The sequence below is a fragment of the Sphaeramia orbicularis genome, chromosome 7, assembly GCF_902148855.1.
Source record: "Sphaeramia orbicularis chromosome 7, fSphaOr1.1, whole genome shotgun sequence".
Lineage (NCBI taxonomy): Eukaryota > Metazoa > Chordata > Actinopteri > Kurtiformes > Apogonidae > Sphaeramia > Sphaeramia orbicularis.
Genome location: NC_043963.1, coordinates 30,237,117 through 30,262,697, shown reverse-complemented (window position 1 = coordinate 30,262,697; position 25,581 = coordinate 30,237,117). Strand labels below are relative to the sequence as shown.

General features: G+C 35.2%; 1 protein-coding gene across 2 annotated transcripts in view; it reads right to left on the bottom strand.

Annotated features, from left to right (window-relative positions):
* Positions 1-23,567, bottom strand: part of slc12a5b (solute carrier family 12 member 5b) — a 63,347-nt gene extending 39,780 nt beyond the window's left edge. For both annotated transcript variants that reach the window (XM_030138112.1, XM_030138113.1), the window contains exon 1: positions 23,157-23,567. In XM_030138112.1, coding sequence (XP_029993972.1) covers positions 23,157-23,211 — 55 coding nt within the window. In that variant the 5' untranslated portion in view covers positions 23,212-23,567. The remainder of the gene's footprint in view (positions 1-23,156) is intronic.
* Between the last annotated feature and the right edge of the window lie 2,014 nt (positions 23,568-25,581).

Here is a 25,581-nt window from a genome sequence, read left to right as displayed (position 1 = left end):
AACTGTGTCCAGAAGAGTTGTCTGGAGGCATCTGGGATGGGATGGACCATCACTCAGTGGAAACTGTGCTCAGAAAACATCAGTATTCCAAGTGTTTTGTTTTTTTTGTCAAGTTTATACCTATTTGTCAGCGTGGATCAGTGACAGATAGGTCCATCCAGAAGTCCAGATGCCAGGGTCTGTCGTAGTCTTGGGTTGTGTCAGTGTCCTCCGAAAAAGTAAATTGTCCTTCTGTGATGCTTCATTAATGCTGAAAAGTTAAGATTTTGGAGCAACACATGCTCCTTTAAGATGACAACTTTTCAAAGGGTGAGAAGAACATGCTGGTGCTGAACTGATCTGATTTTTTCCAGATTTGTCCCGAACAGAGAAAAATGTGTGAAGCACAAAAAGTGACAATAGAATCCCCTTTTCTGTTGCTCACCTTAAGACTGGTTTGCAGGAAGAATATCACCCTAGACAAATGTAAAATTGCAAAGTGGTGAATATTTTTTTTGTCACAACCTTTTCTTCAGTGTGTTGGAGCCTAAACACACAGAATGGATGTAGATATGAATAATCCATTATTGCTCTATGAATTGCTTTCTAATTGGTTCATATTTCTGTTTAAATTTACGTTTCATTCTTTTTTAATAGTCGATTTTTAGAAATTACTGTTCTATAATCAAAAGTTGTGGTTTCATATTTTTTATTCGCCAAATCTTTGTGTCAATTTCATTCGTTTCATTCATTTTAATGGTTGGTTGCTTGTTTTGTTTTGCTTCATCTTGTACTTCACACCAAGGTTATTATCGTTAACGAAAACTAACAAAATGACGAAAACTAGAATTGTAAAAACATTTTCGTTAACTGAAATAAATAAAAACTATAATTAAAAGAAAAAAACGATAACTAACTGAAACTGTATTGTGTGCTTACAAAACTAACTAAAACGTATAAAAATTATGGATAAAACTCCTTTCATTTTCGTCTTTGTCAATGTTGGATTGATAGGAAATCAATTTATTTCCCTCGAGGAATTTTAGCTGCTGGCACCATATGGATGTTAACAGTTCATCACTTCTCGTCCCCACTCTACCTGGAAACATGGAGACTAAAGTTGGTAGAAAGCAGAAGAGTCCTGTCTGGGATTTATTTGAATACAACGGAGAAGAAGATAAAAGATATGATAAAACTAAACTAAAACTAAGCATTTAGAAAAGAACGAAAACTAATAAAAACTAGCAAACCCGCTCTAAAAAGTAATTAAAACTAACTGAACTGGGAAAAAAAAGTCCAAACTAAATAAAACTAAACTATAATGAAAAATCCAAGACTATTTTAACCTTGCTTCACACTTACTGCAGCACATCATGTCTCCATCTGGAATGAAATGTGTTGCATAAATGGAGTTTTTCTTGGTTGCAATTTATTTAAACATAAAATGAAAATGAAATGCGTTCATTCTGTCTCCAAGGAAACACAAGTCAAAGTAAATTTTACTATTGCTGCTTTCTTCCATGATGTGCATTTCTCATACATATTTGAGGTTATAACTTTACAGCTGGTAAGGATGTTAGCAAAAAAAAAAGTTTTTGGATGTTTTTTTTTCATTCTACTTCAGGTCTTCTAGCCTTTAAGACACTGTGTCAAAAAGATTAGTGTTCCTCTCTTTGAGCCGGAGATGAAACTCAGCAGGAAGAGGCTCAAGGCAGGAGGAAACAACAACACAGAGATTCCATTCACACTGTATGGACCTTATGCACCATGACATCTTACTCATAAACTTTTAACCCCGCAGTCTAATAGTCTGATATCATATAAAAAAATAATGAACCAGACAATACAGGAGAAGTCCAGGGTGGGGAAGCAAAATTTACAATGAACATTTAGTTGTTTTTTCTCAGCAGGCATTACGTCAATTGTTTTGAAACCAAACATATATTGATGTCATAATCATACCTAACACTATTATCCATACCTTTTCAGAAACTTTTGCACATATGAGTAATCAGGAAAGCAAACGTCAAAGAGTGTGTGATTTGCTGAATGCACTCGTCACACCAAAGGAGATTTCAAAAATAGTTGGAGTGTCCATAAAGACTGTTTATAATGTAAAGAAGAGAATGACTATGAGCAAAACTATTAAGAGAAAGTCTGGAAGATACTATTAAAGAAGAATGGGAGAAGACGTCACCCGAATATTTGAGGAACACTTGCGCAAGTTTCAGGAAGCGTGTGAAAGCAGTTATTGAGAAAGAAGGAGGACACATAGAATAAAAACATTTTCTATTATGTACATTTTCTTGTGGCAAATAAATTCTCATGACTTTCAATAAACTAATTGGTCATACACTGTCTTTCAATCCCTGCCTCAAAATATTATAAATTTTGCTTCCCCACCTTGTATGTGTGATGAATAAGGAAAAATATCCAAACCTCAGTCCAGAACTATATCAATGGATGATTGATATATCATATCATATATATAACCATAACCTGTTTATCATACAGGAAAAAAACAAAGGGAGAACCAGTGAAGTCTGAAATGATGAAAACATCCAGGTCAGCCAGCTATTGTGTAGTCACGGCAGTCACCAGAGCTCCAGTGTGTCTAATGGTCAGTGGGGGTCATTCTACCAGATGAGAATTGGGGAAATTATAAACAGTCACACTTTCATTGCATCAGTACACTTTCCTGCCCCAGATGTTCAGTTTGGCAGAATCTGTATGACCTCAGTGCAGAAACACAGGAACCATTATGACAGTATACAGATGTACAGATGGTCTTTATTCCTTTTTATTACTTTTACTCACTTTAAGAGCCTAATTATCAATATTTACTTTGCACCGCACAAGGGAGGCAAGGGGTATTGTTCTTGGTTTGGTTTGTTAGTTTATTTGTTTCTTTGTTAACATGCTAGGTGCAAAACTATTGGTTGAATTCATAACAAATTGGGTTTATAGATTGCCAGTGACCCAGAATAGAAGCCATTTGATTTTGGGAAAAGTAGGTCAAAGTTTAAATTTTTTATGAATTTTTTAGTATCTTTTTTTCCCCCTTTACTTATAAAGGGCGATATTTCAAACGTCTCTAGCAGTAAAACTATTGATTGAATTCATACCAATTTGAATTACAGATTGCTAGTGACCCAAAATGGATGTGATTACATTTTGGGAAAAGAAGGTCAAAGTTCACATTTTTTTGGAATTTTTAAAAAAATTTTTCGTCTCCCATTTATTTAGATTTCAAATGTCTATAAAAACATAAATTTTATTTAAATTTACTTCAAACTTGGCACATGTATAGAGGCAGTTGATATGCTGACATCAGCACACACATAGATTTGATGACATCAGCTGGATCGATGCCAAAATAAGCTAAAATATGTGCGAGGGATGGGGTTTGCTGTGTCTGGCACCACTTGTTACTTCTTATTTCAACACATACAGTATCTAGTATCTAGCCACCTTCAGTTTTGTTGTTTTTGCAGGGCTGTAATGAACATACATATTTATTTCCCAGTCTTTTTACATCACATAAAACAAAAAATATAGGAAACATGTTTTCAGAATGAAAAACATGCAAAAATTCTAAGTGAACTGGCTTCCTCAGGCTACAGTCACTATTATTATACTGTGATCTCTGCTCACATGACAATAAGAAATATGTGACATGTCGGATGAAACCTGGTGTAAAATACTAGTGAATTAACCCTTTCATGCATGAATTATGAGAACCTTAATCAAGATTTTTTTTTTTTTTCCTGAGTGTTTTTATTCCTCTTTAGGCATGAAAAAAAAACAATGTGATTGAATTTTTTTTTTTTTTTTTTTTAAATCAACCTGTTTTTCATGGAGTTACAAAAATGTCCACTCAGCTACACCATGAATTTTATTCTTGAAGCAAAGAAACATGTATTTAAAACCCAATATCATAAAGTGATATGAAAACAGTGAAATGAAACCATGTTTAATGCAACTAATCTGAAGTTTTCTCACATTTTAACATATTCTAATACTAGTTATTATTCACTTCAGGGAGATAATATGCAAAAAATAAATATTAACAATTGATTTCCACTCAAGAACCAATCAAGAACAGCAAAGTTACAATAATGGTATGAATTACAGTTTATGAGATGATGTGTAAGTGTCCACTGTGTTGGTTGATATGGAACTAAAACAACAAAACCCATGCATATACAAAAGAACAGCTGTAGAGTAACTGTCCACTGTAGTGACCACTGTGCATGAATGGGTTAATGCAGTAAATCTTGCATTGCCTGGAAAAAAAAGATATGTTAGGTGCCAAGGTAATTCATATATGATGTTAAAGAGAAACACTAATTTGATCAGAAATTGAGAGAGACCTAAAACTATTTTTGTGACACTTTCCAAAACTTATTTCACTACATTTAATCCTTTCTTAGTGATGTATTATCATGTATTATAACATTATCCTTTGTGTTCAAAATCAGGTATTATCCTATATTAGATTTAGTGATTACATAGATGCAGATGTTTATAAAAGGTCAGAGCAAATTTAACCCATAAAGACCCATTGCTACTTTTGTGTCAATTCCAAAATGTATTTTTATCTCTATTTTAACCTGTCTTATGTCATTTATCACCATTTATTCTAATATTATCCTCTGTATTTTATTGTATTTCAGTGAAAATCAGGAATTTTACTGTATTTAATTCACTGATCGTGTAAATAATCATAAAAAAGTCATAGTACAGTGGAGGGTTATTATATCAAAAACAGAGAAAACTGAAGAAAATGTGACATTTTTAGCAAAATATGTCATTAACTGAACATAAACAAAGTGGGTCCATCCACTGTAATTGATCAAACTCTGTGGGTTTTACTGGTGAATCAATGTTGTAGAAGATGACAGTGTTTCCATATGCACTACAGAGCCTTTGAACGTCCAAACTGGTAATATCTGATGACCATGATGACGAACTGCATTTTACACCAAGTATTTACATGTATTGATAAGATTAATGGATAAACAGATATTAAACATTTTAGATCAGTAGATGGTTTTGGTCAGTGATGGATATTTGGGTCCTTATGGGTTAAAGGTTATTATATCAGAGAAAACTGAGGAAAAAGTGATTTTTTTTGGCCTAAATATAAAAATTGAGCATTTAAAAAAGTGTCTACAACCACCGTCATTTATTAAAGTCCATGGGTTTCAGTGGTGAATCAATGTTGCAGAAAATAACAGTGTTTCTATGTTTACAGCATGCAAATAAGAAACATCTGATTGTGTCAGAAGTTATCGAATGTCTTTGATCAGTAGATGCTTTGAGTCACCAGCAGCTGTTTAGGTCTTTGATGCTCTCTACACTATACAGTATAATGGTGAAAGTAGTGAAAATATGCCATAAACGCATTGTTTTTTCTCTGATATTGTTCATATTAAGTGTTAATGTTGTCCTTTTACATCCGTCTATATGGTTAACATGTGGGTCTTTATCTTTGATGAACAGTGTTTTGTCCACAGACCAGTTGCTGTGACTGGATCGCTGAGGATAAACTCTGGGTGGTAGAAAAGTAATGAGGAAGAAAGGATTAGACCACGCTGATGGGGTGGCAGAGATACTGAACCTCAGAAGGAGGATTATATGAAAGCTTCATCAGTGTATTCTCTGTCTTTTGATTCCCACAATTTTTCCTCAGATTCATTTGCTCAGTGGGTTTCTGTAATTTAAAGCCATCAAATCCCGTCAGATCCTGGAGCTAACAGAACAGATCAACACAAAAACAACAGAACTGGGCATTTTTTATACAACATTCACAATAATATTTTAAAATGGTATCTATATATTTCATCTAGTTTTTAAAAGTGCCGGAGACTACATTGTGGCGCTCATATCTGGTCATGTGTTGACATTTTTGAACTACATTTACATTTACACCATGTAAAACATCACAACAAAGTGACACTGGATGTTATTTAGTAGATTTAAAGCTACAAAAAAATGAAAACCTTCATATGTGCTAAGAACAATACTATATTTACTACATATTTTATAACAATCAAGTTACTTTAACTAAATTCCTTGATAATTGTGTTTTTGCAAAAACTTTAGGCAATATTAAGATAATGATATAGATATTTACTTAGAGCTATACCGTATGATGTGGCATTTTTACACTTTTCTTTTGTCATCTTAAAATGCTCCTAATAAGCATGTGTTAAACTAAAATGTTAAAGAAATCCACCAGGTATTGAAACTCAAAAATATTTAATTCTCGTATATTTCTGATAAAAGTCAGACCAATCATTTTAGTCGGTCCGAATAAAATAATTGGCCGAACCTGGCTGAGCCTCCTGTCAATCATCCATTACGGCCGTCCAGCATCCGATCCATTATCGCCGTCTCCACATCCTACACGGGTACCTCTGAATCTGACGCATCACTCGCGCTGCTTCTCTTGTCACTGACCACAGTATTTCTAGGATGTGTTTGGATAGAACTCAAATGCACATGTGGAAGGGAATAAACGGATTTATTAACAGAAACAACAACTAAGGAGAACAAACAGGAGTCCGATGAATGAAGGATGGAGATAAAAGTCCGGAAGTCAGGTGTACTGGACTGAACAGGTCTGCATAAAGCTCAGCTTTTATGACGGTGGGACTCATACAGGTACATGTACATGGTGTCACACACTGTAGGATTATGTAGGATGATAAATGTATGGACTATGAAACCTCAAATGTCCACGGAAAAATTCGCGGAGGCCACGCGTTCACAGTGCGCGCGCCCGTCGCCTGGGCATCTCACCTTTGTGGTGCAGTGAAGACCCTGACCCAGCTCTGCACAGACCACACCCTTAAATACAGGGTCTACTGATGGAACAGGGGCCGCGAGCCCGCGGCAGGTGGATGATGCATCTGATTACTGAGGGAGGGGTCTGTGGACACACCGAAGTGGACCGGACCTGCCCCTCCGCTTCCTCCGCGCGCATCAGGTGAGAGGAGGCGAGCATCAGAGCTCAGGCAAGGGGAAGTGGGCGGGGCTTTGGAGGGAGGCGGGTTGTTCATGTTCAAACTTTTACTAAGTGCTGTGAGAAATGCCACATCGGTAGGTATAGCTTTAAATAAGAAGTTTCAAATAAAAACGAAAATGCTTTTTAATTATAAAGAAGAGTAACATTCAGTAAAACAGACAGAATGAATACAAAGTTATTTAAGTCATTTATTTCTTGCATTTTAAACAATTTCAGTTTTAAAAAATCTAATGATATCATGTATAAAATGAAAATGAAATGGAGTGGAGAAAATGGGTATAAGTGATGTTTTTATTTTGCAATTTTTACAATTTTTCAAACATTTTCTTTGTACAACACTTACTCTTTTAATTTTATAAAATTCTGCTAACTCTGAGCAATCCCAGCAAATTTTGTTTGAAAACCACTGTTATAGGACAAGCCCAAAAAGAAATCAGTCTGCAAGTTGTTTATCATGAGCAAACAAACTATAATGTACTCATTTTTTAAGGTGTGTTATAATCCAGTTACTGTAATCACTCCAGACTATAGTTTCAGTTTATGTTCCATCACCTGCAGCTGTGAGGGTTTCCTGATATACACAAATGACAGTCAATGGGATTTTGTGACGCATGTTCATAAAGCATTTTGATTTAGCTCAATATATATTAATGTGCACAAGATGTCAGGATGTTCTTAATCCAACTTACACACTCCGACCATCTCACTCTGTATGGATTACATTAGTGTTTGACACACTCTCCATTCACTCAGATTCAGTCCAGAGGATTAGTGACAGTCTCTGATGTGACGCGATTTTCTGTTTCTGTGTCGATGACGCTTATCTCAGTCACACCCTGGAATTAAAAATCTGACATCTTCAACTTGTGTCTGTGCTGTCGTATAATACAGATACAGGTCAGTATATTAAAACACAAATCAGCTGAGAACACATCAGTATAATTACCAGGAAGGAGAAACATTTCAATCCTTTATATGATGTTGAAAGAGTAGCTTTACATAACGCAGTCAGTGCATCATAAAAATACAAATACAACGTACACATTCATGTCACTGCTGAGTGAAAATGAAAATGAAACAAACTGAGCAGTGGGAATGGATGGTCTGATTATCCTTAGTTACAATAAACACTATAAAATACAAGTGAATTTCTCATTAACGTCAGTTTAAAGACAGTGAAAATATTCTCTATTTAAACCAATGCATCTTATAGAACTCAATAATCACAGCCAAACCATTGCACTATTATTGACTCATTTGTATTAAATGAGTTGCATTTAATGATGAAAGAGTAATTTGTTGCTTTAAAAACACAATATTTATTAAGTAAACTTTAAAGTAAAGAAAATAGGCAAAATTCCTCACGATACATTGATGATTAAAAAGTGATTATTTCTGTAAAAAATTATACTTATTTAGAAGAGTGAAAATAGGACAGCTGTGGTAACAAAATTACACTTAAAGGGGTCATATTTTGCTAAACCCACTTTTATTAGTCTGTGGTACATTTATTTGTGTAGTTGGACGCTAATAGTTCAAAAAGTTTGAATTTGAACCCTCCAGGTGCTGCAAAGCTATCTTTATATTCATTTTGGCAAAAATTGAGTGGATTTCTACAACCTGTTTTAATTCCTGCTTAATTTGTTACATCTATAACTAGTTACATCACAACATTTGCGGATATAAGGTCAAGACTTCCGATGAACATTTCTCCAAGTAGCAGCGGTTGTAGTCCATACTGAAAATGTGTCCAAACTTCAAAATGATTTCCTAAAATGTTCAGTTGTTGGTTGAACAGGACAGAGCAGCACAGTCAATAACCTGGAAGGGGTGGGGTGTGAAGTGGCTCATTTGCATTTAAAGGGCCAGCGCTCAAAACGACCTTTCTGGTGTCATCGCTTAGAAATAGGGTTGAAGATGGACCTGTGGAGTTGAGTTAATGAAGAATTCAGACCCAAACATAGCATTTACAGTTTATGTAGACCACAGGAATATGCTTTAAAATGCATAATTTCATTAAAAAAAAAAAAAAAAAAGCAAAATATCACTCCTTTAACCCATAAAGACCCAGTGTGACTTTTGTGGCAATAAATTTTTCTCTCTATTTAACCTTTCTTAAGTGATTTATTACCATTTATTATAATATCATCTGCTGTATTTTTGCATTTTTCCAGTTAAAATCATGTATTTTTCCTATATTTAATTAACTAATCATGTAGATGTTCATAAAAGCTCAGATTACAGCAAGGTCATAATAGTTTTGGATTTTTCATTATAGTTTAGTTTTATTTAGTTTTGACTTTTTTTTCTATAATTCAGTTAGTTTTAATTCGTTTTTAGAGCAAGTTTGCTAGTTTTTATTAGTTTTCGTCATTTTCTAAATGCTTAGTTTTAGTATTAGTTTTAGTTTTCTCATATCTTTCATTTTTTATTCACATAAATCCCAGACAGGACTCTGCTGCTTTCTTCCTACTTTAGTTTTCGTGTTTCCAGGTAGAGTGGGGATGAGAAGACGACTCTAAACCACAAGTGACAACAAGTGACAGACCATGAAGTGTCGTATGGTGCCACAAGCTAAAAATGCTAGAGTGAAATAAAGCGATTTCATATCAATCCGACTTTGACAAAGATGAAAACGAAGGGAATTTTATCCATAATTTTTATACGTTTTAGTTAGTTTTGTAAGCACACAATACAGTTTCAGTTAGTTATCGTTTTTTCTTTTAATTACAATTTTTATTTATTTGAGTTAACAAAAAACGTTTTTTCAATTCTAGTTTTCGCCATTTTGTTAGTTTTCGTTAACGATAATACCCTTGGATTACAGTTGAGGGTTATTACATCTAAAACAGAGAAAACTGAAGAAAAAGTGACTTTTTCAGCAAATCTACCAATAACTGAACATAAACCAAGTGTGTCCATCCACTGTCACTGATCCAAGTCCATGGGTTTTACTGGTGAATCAATGTTGTAGAAGATGATGGTGTTTCCACGTTCACTACGGAGCCTCAAAATGTCCAAATGGGTCATATCTGATGACCATGAAAAGACGATAAACTGTATTTTACATCAATTTTTTTTTCACATATATTGATAGGATCAGTGGATCAACATGTAATAAACAGCTGAAGTCAGTAAATGGTTTTATTCACCAGTGGCTCTTTGGGTCTTTATGGGTTAATATTTATTCCTTGAAAAATGAGGAATACGCAATATTATTTTTAGGTAAATGCAAATCTAAATTGCAGGGCCTAAGGAGATGTAAAATCTAAATATATTTTCGTAATTTTAATATATGTAATATACGCATGTAATCTTTAATGTGAGATTAGATGACACTTTATTGGTCCCACAGTGGGAAAATTCACTGGTCAATGCAGCAACAGAATAAAGTGCAAGAAAAAATGTGCATGCATGTGCATGTTTTTAATCTTTCTTTATGCATTAATTTTCTTCCACATCTGCTCTACAACATTATAGATCCCTTTGCTGCTGTATTTTTCAAAGGAACCAGTGACTTTTCAGTAGTTTAATTCACTGGTAAATTTTCTTTTCTTGTTTTTTTGCACAGCGATGACCTTCAAACTGTCGGTCGTCATGTGCATTAACAGAAGCAGAGTTTTGGCAGAGCTTTATTCATCCACATCTACTAGGTGGCTGTGTTCTCTCAGTGGAATGATTATGGTGAACCCTCTGCATTAACGTATGGGCAATCAGACAAATTGATTCTGACTGAAACACCAGTGGATGAACTGACGACATCTGGCCAGAAGATTAGTTCATGTCAGCGCTCTGTTTGTGTGTTTTAGTGGTGGGATGTATCACACTATTATTATTTAATATTACATTAATAACTGAGTCTATGTGGATTTTTAACTGAGCTTCTGAATACAGTTTTTTCAAGAGGCCAGTGCAGTTGAACTCCCAGTAGCTGTTATACATTCACAAAGTTCGGCATTTTTTTGGTGCCTTCTAACTGTACATTCAGTTTACTCATTTAAAAGCCAGTAAGGAATATTGAATCCATCATCTCCACTGTTGAAAGACAGACTATTGGTAATCAAATACAAAAGTTAGAGGTATTTTAACAAATATCAAGTTAAATATTAAACATTTAATGACTTTTTGAATGTCCACTCTAGTTTTTAGAATATAATAAGTAAATACAAAGTTGAATGATAGTTGTTGATAAAAATATGCAGGCATTTCATTCATTTATTCTGTGTTATTTGTAGAAATCTTACAAACAGGGAGATACATTACTGAGCAGAGTTAAAATAAATAAACTCTGGAAAAATGACGGTATTATTGAATAGATACAAGATAGATGTAAAAAAAAAAAAAAAAAAAAAAAAAAAAATATATATATATATATATATATATTAAATTGAGTTTTAAATTGACCTTGACTGAGTTTACTTAAGTTATTTTTGCAAAATATTTAGCAAATAGTGCAAAGCCTTTTATGTTTAAATCTACTTTCATGTAAAATGAATGTAGTTACATGGAATGTTAGCAGCATTGAATGAATTAAAAGCCAGTAAAACAGTGTAATCAGTGTTTGAAAAGTTCAGATATCCCCCAAAACATTTCTCTGTTGCCATCATTTTTAGGCTTATATCATTTTGGATAAAATCAGTTGCAAAACTGATCCAAATTTTTACCTCTGTTCGGCCATTGCACATTGTTTCACCTGTGGTGCATATGTTAAATTAAAATAAATAAATCTAGATATATACAAAAACACATTCAGTATATGAGGTAACTTTGGTACAGTGCATACCACACTAAGGCCTTATTGTGTTTCCTGTTTGCTACCATGTGCTATTTGGCATTCCCATTCCCTCTTACCCCTCATTTCCTGTGTCTCCCAACAAGAATGAACATAAAAGAAGAATACATTTCTTGATTAAAAACAGTAAAACAGGATTACCGAGATTACCAAGAGGTGCAGCCATAGGGGACTGCATAGTTCCACTGAGAAAAAGTGTGTTTAGTCAGGCTTCATTTGCAGTTACAGCTGCACATGAGTGGAACTCTATTCCAGTGTCAGACACTGACATCTTATAATGAGTTCAAAATGCATCTAAAGTACTGGTACATTAAACATTGGAACGGCCAACATTAGAAATGTTCTTTTCCTGTGTCTGTTGTATTTTTTTATATATATAAATGTCTAAGTACAGTATGTATTTTAACAATTTTTTTACTTACTGTCTGATGTGTAATTAATTGTACCTTTTTCTGTTGCACACTTGTACATGTCTGTTAGGTATTTTAAATTTGTATTTTTTAAAAATTGCATGTTCATGACCTTGTGCATACCTTGTAGGGTGACAATTTAACATCTGTCCAGAGACTGCGAATGAAAATTAGCCATAAGGCTATCTGTGGTGCATTTACAGCAATGTGAATTAATGTATAATGTCCCTGTTAAATAAACCAATAAAGAAAGAAAGGATTATGGTTATGGTATCTATTTGAATTGCAGAAAATCTATCTGTCCATACGTGATGTCTGTCTGCATCCCTGAATGTGCTGATGTATTGTGTGTGATTATATTGTATGTGCTGCTTTCGTGTGTTTTGATTATATGTACTCTGTCTATATGACTGTATAGATGTTTCACTTTTCTCTCTTATCTTTATTGATTTATCCTGTCTCTTAGCTGTCTTAACTCTCTCTATTTAATTAATGTGCTGTTATATATTGGTGCGTATTATCATCAGACCAGGACTACAGCAGGATACTAGTCATGTTGGCTAAAGCGGCCCTTTTTACTGTTATTGATACAGTTAATTAATTTTGAATGTCCATGACATAATAAAGTAATAAACTAAAACAAACAAAAATCACACAGATAATTAACTTATCATAACAGAATAATACCTCACAGAAGGTTTAAAATAATAAAATATGATTCAAATAATATTATATGACTAGAATGTGACAAATATTTAATAGTTTGAGCCAACTGTGAGGATAACAGATGTATACGAAGACTGTCATGTTGTTTTGAAAAGCATTGTGCTGCACAGCGGAAACATCCGCCTGCACACGCTAAGCCACAGTAACGTGACTTCTGCCTGCTTTGACTGTATATTTATTTTCATCCGATCTCTGTTTTCATTTATTGTAAGCATTTACATTTGTTTTCAACCACAGCACAGCTCCAGTATTAGACTTAAATCCTCACCTCTGACCCTGGATTGCTCACACTTGGTGTCATCGCACGCTCATATATAAATTCTGCCAAAAATGTGACATTGGCACGACCGATGTTTATCCCCTTCAGCAGCTGCTCCAGATGATACATACTGATATTTGGTGGCTCAGTTTTAAACCCTGTGACTCCAGCATACGGTAAGTGGCTTCTGTTGTATTATGTATAGTGTATCTGAACATATCGGCAAAGATAAGACACTGGAAATAATCAGTAAATAACATCCTAAAGTAAATAGTAAAGAACCTACAGGCAGCAGTTATTATCTGTGCACAGTGAGATGTTTAATGTCCCTCCTGTACATCCAGAAATTATGTATTCATTGTTTTACTGCAATTAATTTTTATATGTTGAAACTTGTTTCTGTTTTGTGAAGTTTCGAGTTTCAGTCAGGTGTAATTGGGGTCATTTAAGAGTCACAGGAAGCAAGTGATTGTGATGTGGAGTGTGTTGACCCAATGGTATAGTAGAATAAATCCATCTAAGGCCTTTGGCAGCATTGTAAGTGTTTTGTCTTCGCCTTTTCGTTTGATAGTCAAAGTATTTTTGGGAAAATATTCCTACACAGCAAATTCTGGTCTTTGGAATAAACTTCATGGGAGTTAAAATCAACTCGATTTAAGTGTACATGTGAGACCATGGACACTCCAGAGCAGGGTTACAGTAACTCTTTTCAGAGAATTGATCTTTTTAACTCTTTTCAGGAGTTAAAATTTAACTCTTCTGGGAGTTACAAAAACTAATCTGATGTAGACTAAAACACAACTCTCGCCTGGAATTCATTTTATGTGAACTCTGGCATGGAGTTCATATGTTAACACTTAATGGGGGTTAATATTAAACACTTAACGGAGTTAATATTTATATACATTTTTTGGGGTGTGTGAAAATGATTACAAAAACAAAAAACACAATCTAATGACTAGTTGTTTTGTTTTGGTTTTTTTGAAAAGTGTGCTCAAACACATGCTATATAGATGCTTATAAAGTGCTCTTGCATGAAGTGCTTTCTTTCAACAATATAAATAGCCCAGGAGACAATCCATGAATTTGTTTGAGGTGCCTGAACAAAAGTAAAATAAAAGGAAACAGCTCAACATTGTTGCTGTTTTAGCCAGTTACTGTCACGACTGAGTGAAAGACTGAACTCATATGCACGGTGCTGAAGGGAGAAAATGGGTTTATTAACATAAAACAATACATAAGAACGAGACAAAATCTGGGTTTGAAAACATCAGAGTCCACGGGAAGACAGGATCAGGATGGTGAGAGTCCGGGTTATGGCTCTGAAGTGAAATGGGATGAATGTCTATAGAAGTATGAAGCAGTGACAGCAGCAGCAGCAGCAATGATCTGGCACCGGACCAGAGCAGAGGAGGTGCTTCTATGGGCTCCTAATGCAGATCTGCTCCAGGTGTGACAGGTGCCAGCAGGTGAAGTTGATAATGAGTCTGAGGGAGGGGTCTGTGGCAACGCAGGACTGCACCATGACATGCACTATTTGTTCAATAGCTTTGCTCTCAACTCTTATATGAACTGTATGAATTACCTAAGACTAAAATGCAAGAAGCTGTCAAGCTAAAACGAGCATGTTCGATGTTCTAAATTTGCAGCAAGACCTAATTTTAGCAGCTGGTTAGCAAATTGGTCCGAACAGAAATATGTAATATTATGGTACTGACGGAGCTGACAGAAAAGTTCCTTCCAGCCTAATAAATAGCCTTGTTTCAGAAGTAGAATGGTACTTATATGACGCCTCTATGAGCACACTGGTCTTCTCTGTTGGTCTGTCCAGAAATCAACACCCATTATGGTGTTCAATCATCCTCCTCAACACCTGGTAAATGTACCCCGAAAAATGACACCATCAAAGACACAAGCTGGAGTTAAACTTACAGAATGAACTCCAGAAATTTTACTCTTTCACTCTTTTTTTACCGAACTCCAGATTATTTTACTCCACAAATTTGCTGTGTACCGCTATTCTTGTTGACAGCATCTGCTACTCCAGTAACAGTTCATATATGTTAAATATTGATGTTATATATTACATCTTGAAACTAAAAATAGTGTAAAAAAAATAAAACAAAAAAAAGTAGATAAAATGCATACATAATTATATACTTGTAACAGTAAAAATAATTTTAATGGGACTGAATTAATGTGAACTATGGAATCAATATATTTTTGATGTGTTTCTGGAAATAGCATTTGTTATTATGCTTAAGTTTCACCCTTCTTCTTCTTCTTCTTCTTCTTCTTCTTCTTCTTCTTTTTTTTTTTTTTTTTTTTTTACAAGAAATCACTTTTATTTTTTTTTTATCCCCCCCTCGTCTGAGGACAACTTCATTTTCAATTCAGATTATTTACAAACAGGGATTACCCCTGACTGACCCACATCCACTCCATTCCTTATACTGTAATAGCCCTAATATTGTGAAGTAAGCAGTGAACACATAATATCATGAACAAAAACTGATTGGACAAATTAGACAAAATTGGGCAGAATTGGACTGATTGTACAGATGGATGTGGATGAATGGGCAGGAAGTTTCACCCTTTTTAATGTCATTAAACCTAAGGATGAGAGTTAAAATGTCTTCAGAGCTGTGATGTGAGGAAGGCGTTGTACATTAATTTAACAGTAATTAAACATAATACCTACATTCTAATAAATTCAGTTACCATAAGGAACCTTCAGTCACAGGTTTCGTAACAGGTCTTAATGTCTTGACTGGATGTTATTGTACAAAAAGCAGAATAACAACACATTCCTCATTGGATACAATTAAAAAAGGACTTTTCAAAGCATAAAACTATCCAATAAATAACAGACTTTAAGAGTTAAAGCTACCACATACCTCTTCTCACTTCACACTCAACCAGAAAGGAATATTCCCACAATCACAACAACAACTAATACTCCTAATTTTAATAAAAGAAGTACACTCTCATGGTGACATTCAGAAAACCAACACCGTTTAGACAATGTTTAAGAATGATATTTGAATCTGGGAATGAAAAATAAAGCATAAAACATCCTGAAAATGATTTTTGAATAAAAGTTTTGACCACTCAGTTCTGCACATTAACCCTCCAGTATCCCGTCCAGCAAGGCCCTTACCAAGCACCAAGTGTGCATTTTTGGCACACTTGTGGAATAATGTTAAAAAAAAAAATTCATACAGTCTGTTTTTAATTTTTTTACACTTTTTTTCTCTTTCATCAACTTGAGCCATAAATAAAAATACCAAATACTCAATAATTGTCACATTTTTTAACCCTTTAAATGCTGTTTGTAATGTAAACAAACCATTTTTTCTGGATGCAAAAAACACAAAAAATTATTATTTTTTTCAATATACTACGTAAAAAGTGAATCACATATTATTTGATTTTTGCAGCCTGGCATATGTCAATGATTAACTCCAACATTGGTTAAATTGCATTATTATTTTTGGCGCTAGGTGAAATGTTCAAAAATACTATCATCTGTCACCAAGTGTGCGTAAAATGCACACCTATAAATCAAACAATTAAATATTATATATTGATTTATTTTTCTGCTCTAATTTGATTTTGTTTTTGTAAATCAAGGTCAGCCCTAAACATACGAGGGCTGTTCAATAAGATCATGGCCTCACCCAGAAATACTGGTTGTTATAATACAGGATGTTATATTCTTTCGTGATGGGATAGTGATGCTTGAACATCGATGGACCAAGTGCATTGCTGTAAATGGAGATTATGTTGAAAAATAAAATATAAATTATCAGTCTGTGTTGTTCTGTTCTGGGTGAGGCCATGAACTTATTGAACGGCCCTCGTACATATCAAATGGAAGAAATAGTGTGTTTTAGGCACACTTGGGAGACAGACGCTAGTCTTGTAATTTTCTTTTTTTTTTACAATGTGCAGATTTTAGTTGGTGGCCAGAATTTTTAAGATCATGCAAAAATGAACAACTTTTGAATTCTAACCTTATTTAAATTGTGAAAAATAATATGAAGATTTTTAACACGAAGTGCAAAGTGTGCCTAAAAGGCGCACCAGGATACAGGAGGGTTAAACGCGTTGTTTCTTTCGTTATGGCGTTTATATCCAGTCCTGTTCTGTGACATGTCTCTATTTATGTCATGAACAGTCTTCATCCTTTACTGGCTCTTCTGAGGTCACTTAATTATTCACCCCTGTGGAGTAATGGTGTAGCTCAAATCATGACCTTTAAAAACCAAATGTCATTGCTCTGCTTTGGTCTAACATTCACAAGGTGTTGAAAGCCTTGGCATATATGTGACCTGCCTCCTGTAGCCATAAGTGTGATTCACCGTTTAGTCAGTGGTGATGATGTACCGTTAATACAAAGCTCTGACTCATAAGCAAACAACATATACAGTATATACAGCCTGTAGAAATAGACTGTTGAATAATTATTATTTTAATAAGATTTTGTTGCACAATAAGTTAGCTTTTGCTTCATATTAAGATAAGTTGTTTGACAATGTTATTAATGTTTACAAACCAAAGAGCAACTTTTTTTTTTTTTCCAATCTCTTTATTAAACTTTTTCTTTTACAACACACATACACAAACCAATAACACAACAAACACAACAAGAGGACATCACATTACTATGCGAATCAGATCAAGCTCAGTAGTCATACATGTGGGACATTGAAAAAGTCCATGAATGGTTGCCATGTTTGATAAAATATTTCCAATTTTCCCACCAGTATAAAGCTTACTTTTACCCCACTCCCTGAAGGGGAGGCAAGGGGTATTGTTGTTTTTGTTTTGTTTTGTTTTGTTTTGTTTGTTTGTTTGTTTGTTTGTTGACACTCTGGCAGAAAAGCTATTGGTTGAATTCATACCAAATTGGGTTTATAGTGGGGCCAGTGACCCAGAATAGAAGTCAATACATTTTGGGGAAAAGTAGGTCAAAATTTCCAATTTTTAATGAATTTATTAAATCTTTTTTTCCCCCTCATAATCAACAAACATAAGACAATTCAAAAACACTTACAAGAACATGTCTTTCACAAGATATAGGGAAGAGGGTTATTAATTGTCACCATATGTTCACTGTTGTTTATGTATATATGTCTTTCCTTGAGTTAGTTATTATTACCTCCGTCAAGGAGGTTATGTTTTTGCCAGGGTTTGTTTGTTTGTTTGTTTGTTTGTTTGTCTGTCCGTTAGTGTGCAACATAACTCAAAAAGTTATGGACAGATTTGGATGAAATTTTCAGGGTTTGTTGGAAATGGGATAAGGAAGAAATGATTAAATTTTGGTGGTGATCGGGGGGGGGGGGGGGGGGGGGGGGGGGGGGCACGGGGGGGGCCACTGATCAGCCTTGGCGGAGGTCTGTGCTCTCCGAGTGCTTCTAGTTTGTTTATTTATTCGCTAGCACAACTAAGAAAGGCATTGGTAAAAGATTATATGTGTATTTGTATGTTGTGTATATGTATGAACGTATATATGTGTATATGGATGAATGAGTGTGTGTGTGTTTGTGTGTGTGTGTGTGAATAGATATATAAATATAGAAGAGTAATGTAAAAATAAGAGGGACATATATTATTAATAATATTGTACGGAGAGGGGGTGGGATTAAATAAGCTGCACTTCTTCCCACCTCTTTTCGGGCATGTAAATGGAATTATTGTGCTTTTCTTCTGACTAAGATTGTTATGATTCTTGATATTTGTATTATTACCTCCGCCAAGGAGGTTATGTTTTTGCCAGGGTTTGTTTGTTTGTTTGTTTGTTTGTCTGTCCGTTAGTGTGCAACATAACTCAAAAAGTTATGGACAGATTTGGATGAAATTTTCAGGGTTTGTTGGAAATGGGATAAGGAAGAAATGATTAAATTTTGGTGGTGATCGGGGGTGGGGGGGCCCACGGGGGGGGCACTGATCAGCCTTGGCGGAGGTCTGCGCTCTCCGAGTGCTTCTAGTTATGTATGTTTTGCTAGTGCATATATGTTAAATTTCATTGCATGTTCGGCATAAATCACTAAATCACTATAATGGATGAAATTTCACATGTCTGTAGCAGCAAAACTATTGGTTGAATTCATACCAAATTGACTTTATAGATTGCCAGTGACCCAGAATGGATCTTATTACATTTTGGAATAGTAGGTCAAAGTTCAAATTTTTGATGAATGATTAAAATCTTCCCATTTACTTATAATGGGTGAAATATGTGCGAGGGGCGAGTTTATTTTGCCTGGCACCACTTGTTTATTTGTTAACTTGTTTGTTAACCTAACCCCAACCCTTACTTATAATGGGTGAAATTTCACATCTGTAGCGGCAACTGAATTCAGACCAGTTGGGTTCACAGATTTTCAGTGACCCAGAATAGATCTGGTTACAGTTTGGGAAAAGTAGGTCAAAGTTAAAAAAATTTTTTTATGAATTTTTAAAATTTAAAATTATTTTTTATCTTTTTTTTTTTTTAATTCCCATTTACTTAATGGCTGAAATTTGTCTATGATATCTATGTCTATCTTTCATTACGTCTGTAATTCACTCTCAATATAGCAATGATTGGCTCTGGTTTAAGCTGTTTTTTTGATAATTTTGGATATTGTTTGAAATAGACTATTCCAATAAGTTTTTACTCTGGGAATTTTTGACTTGAAAATTTAAAAAGTTCTGTTAGAAGCTGCAAAAAAGTATTAGACTCCCTCTACATTTTACCTGAGGGTGTTTAATCTGCAGTGGCTGATTTCTGATGATTTGGTATTTTAACTTTTCATTACAATAATATAACATTTGGTGCATTTATGAAATTATTAAACTCTAATAAACAAAACAGTTGAGACTTTTCTGTAGCCTGTTGGTAACAAATGGCTCTAAAGGAGCATATGACATACATTTTGGTCCATGAAATGTTAAATAAATGATTGTATTCTGTCTAGGCTCCACATGTTTCCAGTTGTACAATGTATGAATGGCTTTATGCCCACAACAACAGCAAACTGTGCCAGGACTCAAATATAATAGCTGTTCATTTCCATATGTTGCTTTGGTTTTATGACAAAGCCACAGAGTCACTAAAGTGACACTAAAGAGCCACGGGTTGCAAAAGCCTGGTACAAACAAGGAGATTAGTGGAAAAAGAAACAACTGTGGTTGTTTTTGAAACCGCTTTCAATTCAGCATGGCACAAAAGTACCGCTTAATAAGAACTCATATTTGCAATGGAACCATATGAACTGACTTTTTTATTATTTAACCTTAATACAACATCTCTTACAGGAAACACTATTCATGTGGATTTATATGGAACCACTTTCTGGTCAACACCAGTAGTGAAAACAGCTGAAAGTACCACACAGGGATGACAAAGCTGTGAAGTTGTTGCCTTATATTTACTTTCTCAAACATGTGTAACTGTTAAGACAAGCCAGAATGCAACACAGACACACACATAAATGCAGTTTATGGAGATTTTCAGTACGATTCAAGGTCATGACTAACAACCGTGGACTGAAAAATTATGTGTATTTCATTGAGGGTAAATGAAAATTGTATAAATGTTATTGTATCTTCCACTGTGCTGTATATATAGGAACATTTTACACATGAAAATAAAGTGGTTGACAAATAAACAGCAAAATACATAAAATTCTGAATGTTTTCACCGTGTCCTAATGCTCTTTTGTGTGAGGTTTACATCCCAGTTAAGAGAGTTACATAATCCTGGAATCCAAACTCCCCAGTGAGTTTGCTGTCATCAGAGGATTTACCTCTTGACAAGGTCTCCATCCAATGGAATACACACCCTGGAGGTCAACGTGTTTAGGGTTAAGGATCAATTTACTACAATTTGCCATGATTTGATTTAACCACCAGCAACAAATGCAGGAGAAAACCTGGTCTTCAGTGTAGTTTATTCAACAGTATAATGTACGAGCTGGTGAAAAATCGGTTAAAATCAGAGCATTCGACTGTTTATCCAGAGATTAAAGAGATCAGCAGCATTTAAGTTAAATAATTATGTATATGTATATGCATTAAAAAACTGAGCACTGGTTACATTACAGCACCAAAGTAATGTAATAAAAATAAAGTTCTAAAACAGCTAAAGTTTAATGCAGTTGTAGTTTGATTTAGTTTCACTTGTTTCCCAAAAAAAAAAATAAAAAAAACACTCATTCAGATTTACCCTGGTTATTAATTGCTAAATCTCCAGGTAAAATTTACTGAAATAATTGTAGGTCATAGAGCCATATTCACTTTTCCAGAAACAGATAAGAATAAGTTCAATCAGATGCTTTATCAGAATTTTTGATGCGGTTCTCTCAATTACAAGCAGTTATGGCAGAATCATTACAAAGACCTCAGCTTTTGACCTTTGAACCCCAAAATATGTTAGGTTCAACCTTTAGTCTGAATGAATATTTATGTCCTGTTTACATACATTCCTTTAAGGCTTTCCTGAGCTAATACACTCAGAAAATTGGTGACCTTGACCCATGACCTCCAATATGATTTTATTCCATTCATGTGCCCAATTGAATTTTTATGCCAAATTTTACATCATTTTATTAAACTGCTCTTGAGATATTGTGTTTTTACTGTAATGGACACTAATTGACATAAGCACCTTCTTATGGAGAGGCACTGTAGACAAAAAATGAAAACAACTTTTGACTTATCATAGTGTTATTAAACTAACTGAAGTAATGAAAACAGGAAGAAATTGGGTGGAAATTCACCATCATTACTTTATTATGTTGCATTGGTGGATGTAATGAGATGATCTGAAGTAGTATGAGGCAGAAGCTGGTTTAACTTGATAGATGTTTGCAGACTTATTCATTTATTTTATGCAACTGTCCATGAAATCTAATTCTCTTCCTTGATCTTTTTTATACTATGGGCCTTGAGAGGAATGTTAAGTCAGTTTATTGATATAATAGAGCAGAAAAGAAATGAATTGTCCAGTGGGACAGAAAGCATTTCCTTTGGCAAATGAATATTAGCCTTGTCTAGACGTTATGTGTGGATTGATAAAAGATCAACCTTGGACTAAACAAGCCAGCGCTAGTGTGTCCATTGCCTCCACGGTTCACAGATAATTACCTCAGTTTGTTTGTACATCTGCAGGATTATACATGAAGCTTGGTGAAAGTGAAGTGAAAGGGACATCACTTTTAATGTTGGGCCCAGACCCACAAAAAGTAACATATTATTGCTTTTGTTAATGTTGCAAAAATGAGCGTTTTGGATGAATTACAGTGGAAAAAGTGACAAAGTCTACACAACCTTTTATTTTTATTATCATTCACATGCATCAAACTAAAATATTAAAGTAAATGCATCACTGCTTATATGAAAATATGTCTGTGAGATTGATTTGTTCGCATGTTTGGGTGAACTCAGACTGTATAAATATGCACATATCTGCACTGTTATGAAAGACTGAAACCGCTCCAGGGGAGATGCTCATGATGGGGAAAGACATGAATGGGTTTGAGAATGAAAAGCTGATTTCCTCATCCGCTCTGCAGGAGCTGTACTCAGGCCCCTGCATGCCAACTAACCTGCTGCTAGGCTACATCTTACAACCAAATACAACAAGGACTATCTGACCCGGGGCCAACACCTTTTCATTTTCACAGGGAAATGTCAGTCAAGTAGATGTATGTTGACGTATATGATCTTAGCAGGTGCAGGACATAAAAACCATGTAGTAGAAAATGAATATCCTGGAACCAACAGCCTTTTCTGTCTTTCTTAGCTCCCTGTATAAAAGTACACTTTTTTTCTGTATCACTTAATTGACTTCTAACTTTGAGCATCCCTACAAACACACTCGCTCACATGCGCAAATCCACACATCCACACACAGCGGCACTGACACACTCCTCGCTCATCAGTTCTGTGGCGGGTTTCGTCACTCACCCTGGATGTTGGGTCCCCCCTCAGCCTCCTCGCAGTCCGTCATATTGTTCAGCATCCTCTCTCCTCCTCAGGCTGTGCACACTGAGCACGACTCTTGATCTTGTTACCTGGAAAAAAGCTCTCAGTGGGACGATGCCAACGTCAAGATGAGCTTTACTTCTATGTCTCACTGTCTCTTTTCTGTTGACCCTAGTAGCTTGGTTTAAAAAAAAAAAAAAAAAAAAAAAAAATCATCAAAGAAAGGAATGTAATAATTTATCTCCTCTTTTATTTTTCTGTTTGCGTGATTTCCTCCGTCTCTCTTCAGGAGGAGGATGGAGAGACTGAGAGAGGCTGCAGGGGGGAGACGGTGATGGTGAGCACAGTGTCACTCACATGCACGCTCGGTGTCTCTGTGTGCCACTCGCCCCCAGTCAGTTTAAGCCCGATGACTACATTCATCATGTATTCAGAAGGTATTATCTCCCTCTCCCTCTCTCCCTCCCTCCCTCCCTCCCTCACGCATGTTCATCATCATCCATCTCATCATGAGAGAGGGATAGATGGAGAGGGATTGACAGAGGAGTTCTGCCTTCTGAGATTAAGCATCTCCTTTAATGTTCTTTTCAGACGGAAGACCAGATTCCATTTCATTACTGTGCATTCATACTGCTTTTGTTGTTTTTCCCCCCTGCTTCTTTCTTTTATATTTCCCTTGGTCACAGCCCATTATCTGCAGAAGAGCTGCAGGCTGTACTTTTATAACTCCGTGAACTTAAAATGCAAGCCTCCCACCGTAACCACACACTGGTGATGACCTGGTGAGCTGCCCTTGCAACATATTTTTGGAGTGTGGGAGCCACAGTTTTCTACTTTCTACATATCTAAATGTCAAAACACAAAGGTTAGAGAAACATGTGACTGCTCTAAACACATGAATAAATAGTTGCAATATGTCTTTTTATTACTAAATCTTTAAAATATGATTGATTCATTTTGAGTTTCTGCTGGAACATATAAATTAATTTAATGTCTCTTCAGGTTGTTTTGCCAGATGATAGTGTAATATTTCTTTTCATCTGTTGTAATTATTTCTCTGGGGTCACTCAAAGGACCCAGAGCCCCAAGAGATCACAAAAGATGGTCAGTATGAAGAAAATTGATGTGACTGAAGTGAAGCTGAGATGCACTGACAGAATTAAAAGAAAGATTGTCAGAAAGGGGAAGAGGAGGAGACCGGAGAAGAATAAGATCAATTGGACAGGAAGCTGAAGACCCCAAGAATCTATCATAATATTGGAAGGTCTCGCAGCGTCCGTGTGTGTGTTTGTGTGTGTGCTGGAACGATTCTGACAAATGTAGATGTTTTTAACAGGCCAATTTGGTACCTACAGTTGAGGAATAGTCCCACTTTCACATCAAATATCTCAGCAAGTTAATCGGACCAATATTTTGGTAGATATTAGTAATTTTGGAATACAATAGCCTTACAGTAATGTTGCGTTGCCCATGACGGTTGACAGGAAGTGCAGTACCATGCTGACGGGAAATGAAGTTGGGTGCTTCTATGAAACTGGTCCCTAAAAACAGGGCAGAGGGACTAAAAATTCAAACTAGATATAGACTAATGTTATGAAGCAAGTTTGGAAGCACTTTGGGTCTATTTTAAAAATAAATATTTAGTGGGATAAAAGAAAAACAATTTTTCAGACAAACACATTTTTATATTACTTTTATATACAAATCCACATGTAACACGGTAAAAAGGACATGAAAATTACATGCTACTATTTTTCGGATATCTTTTTAGTCTCTCACAGGTACATTCTGGGAATCGAAGTAATTATGTAAGGCAGACTGCTTCACAAAAATGGCTCCTGTTGCAAAACCACTTGTGATTATATGTGTTTAAATGGGCAGGTTCTGCTTGAAAGACAACTGGACATGATGGGTTACACACTAAACCTGGAATGAGACTGACAATTCAGGAAAAACTCACATTTCTGGATTAGAGAAACCACTAGGATCATCACATTTAACACAGTGTCTTTATTTATAGTGGCATAAAAGGCCATTTCAAGCCATGTGTTCCAGATCAAATGTACTGACACCTAGGTAGTTTTTCATGTCCCAGAATTGGTCCTATTTTTGGCCCCAATATTTGATTAAAAATTCATTAATTTTACGATGGCTCAGAGCAAGAATCAAATTTTTTTTTTATTTATCTGAGGTCATCATTACATCCTGGGGGGATATATATCTAAATTTGTCTTTTATTATTGGGTCTAAAAAGCTGGCAAAGCTCCAGGTACCAAAATGAACCCAGCTTCATAGAAGCACCCATTTAAAAACAGGAACGATGCATTTACTAACTTCAGTCCCTAGATATCGATATTAATATGATGCGCTAGTTACACATATTTGTTAAATGTAACATGTATCATCC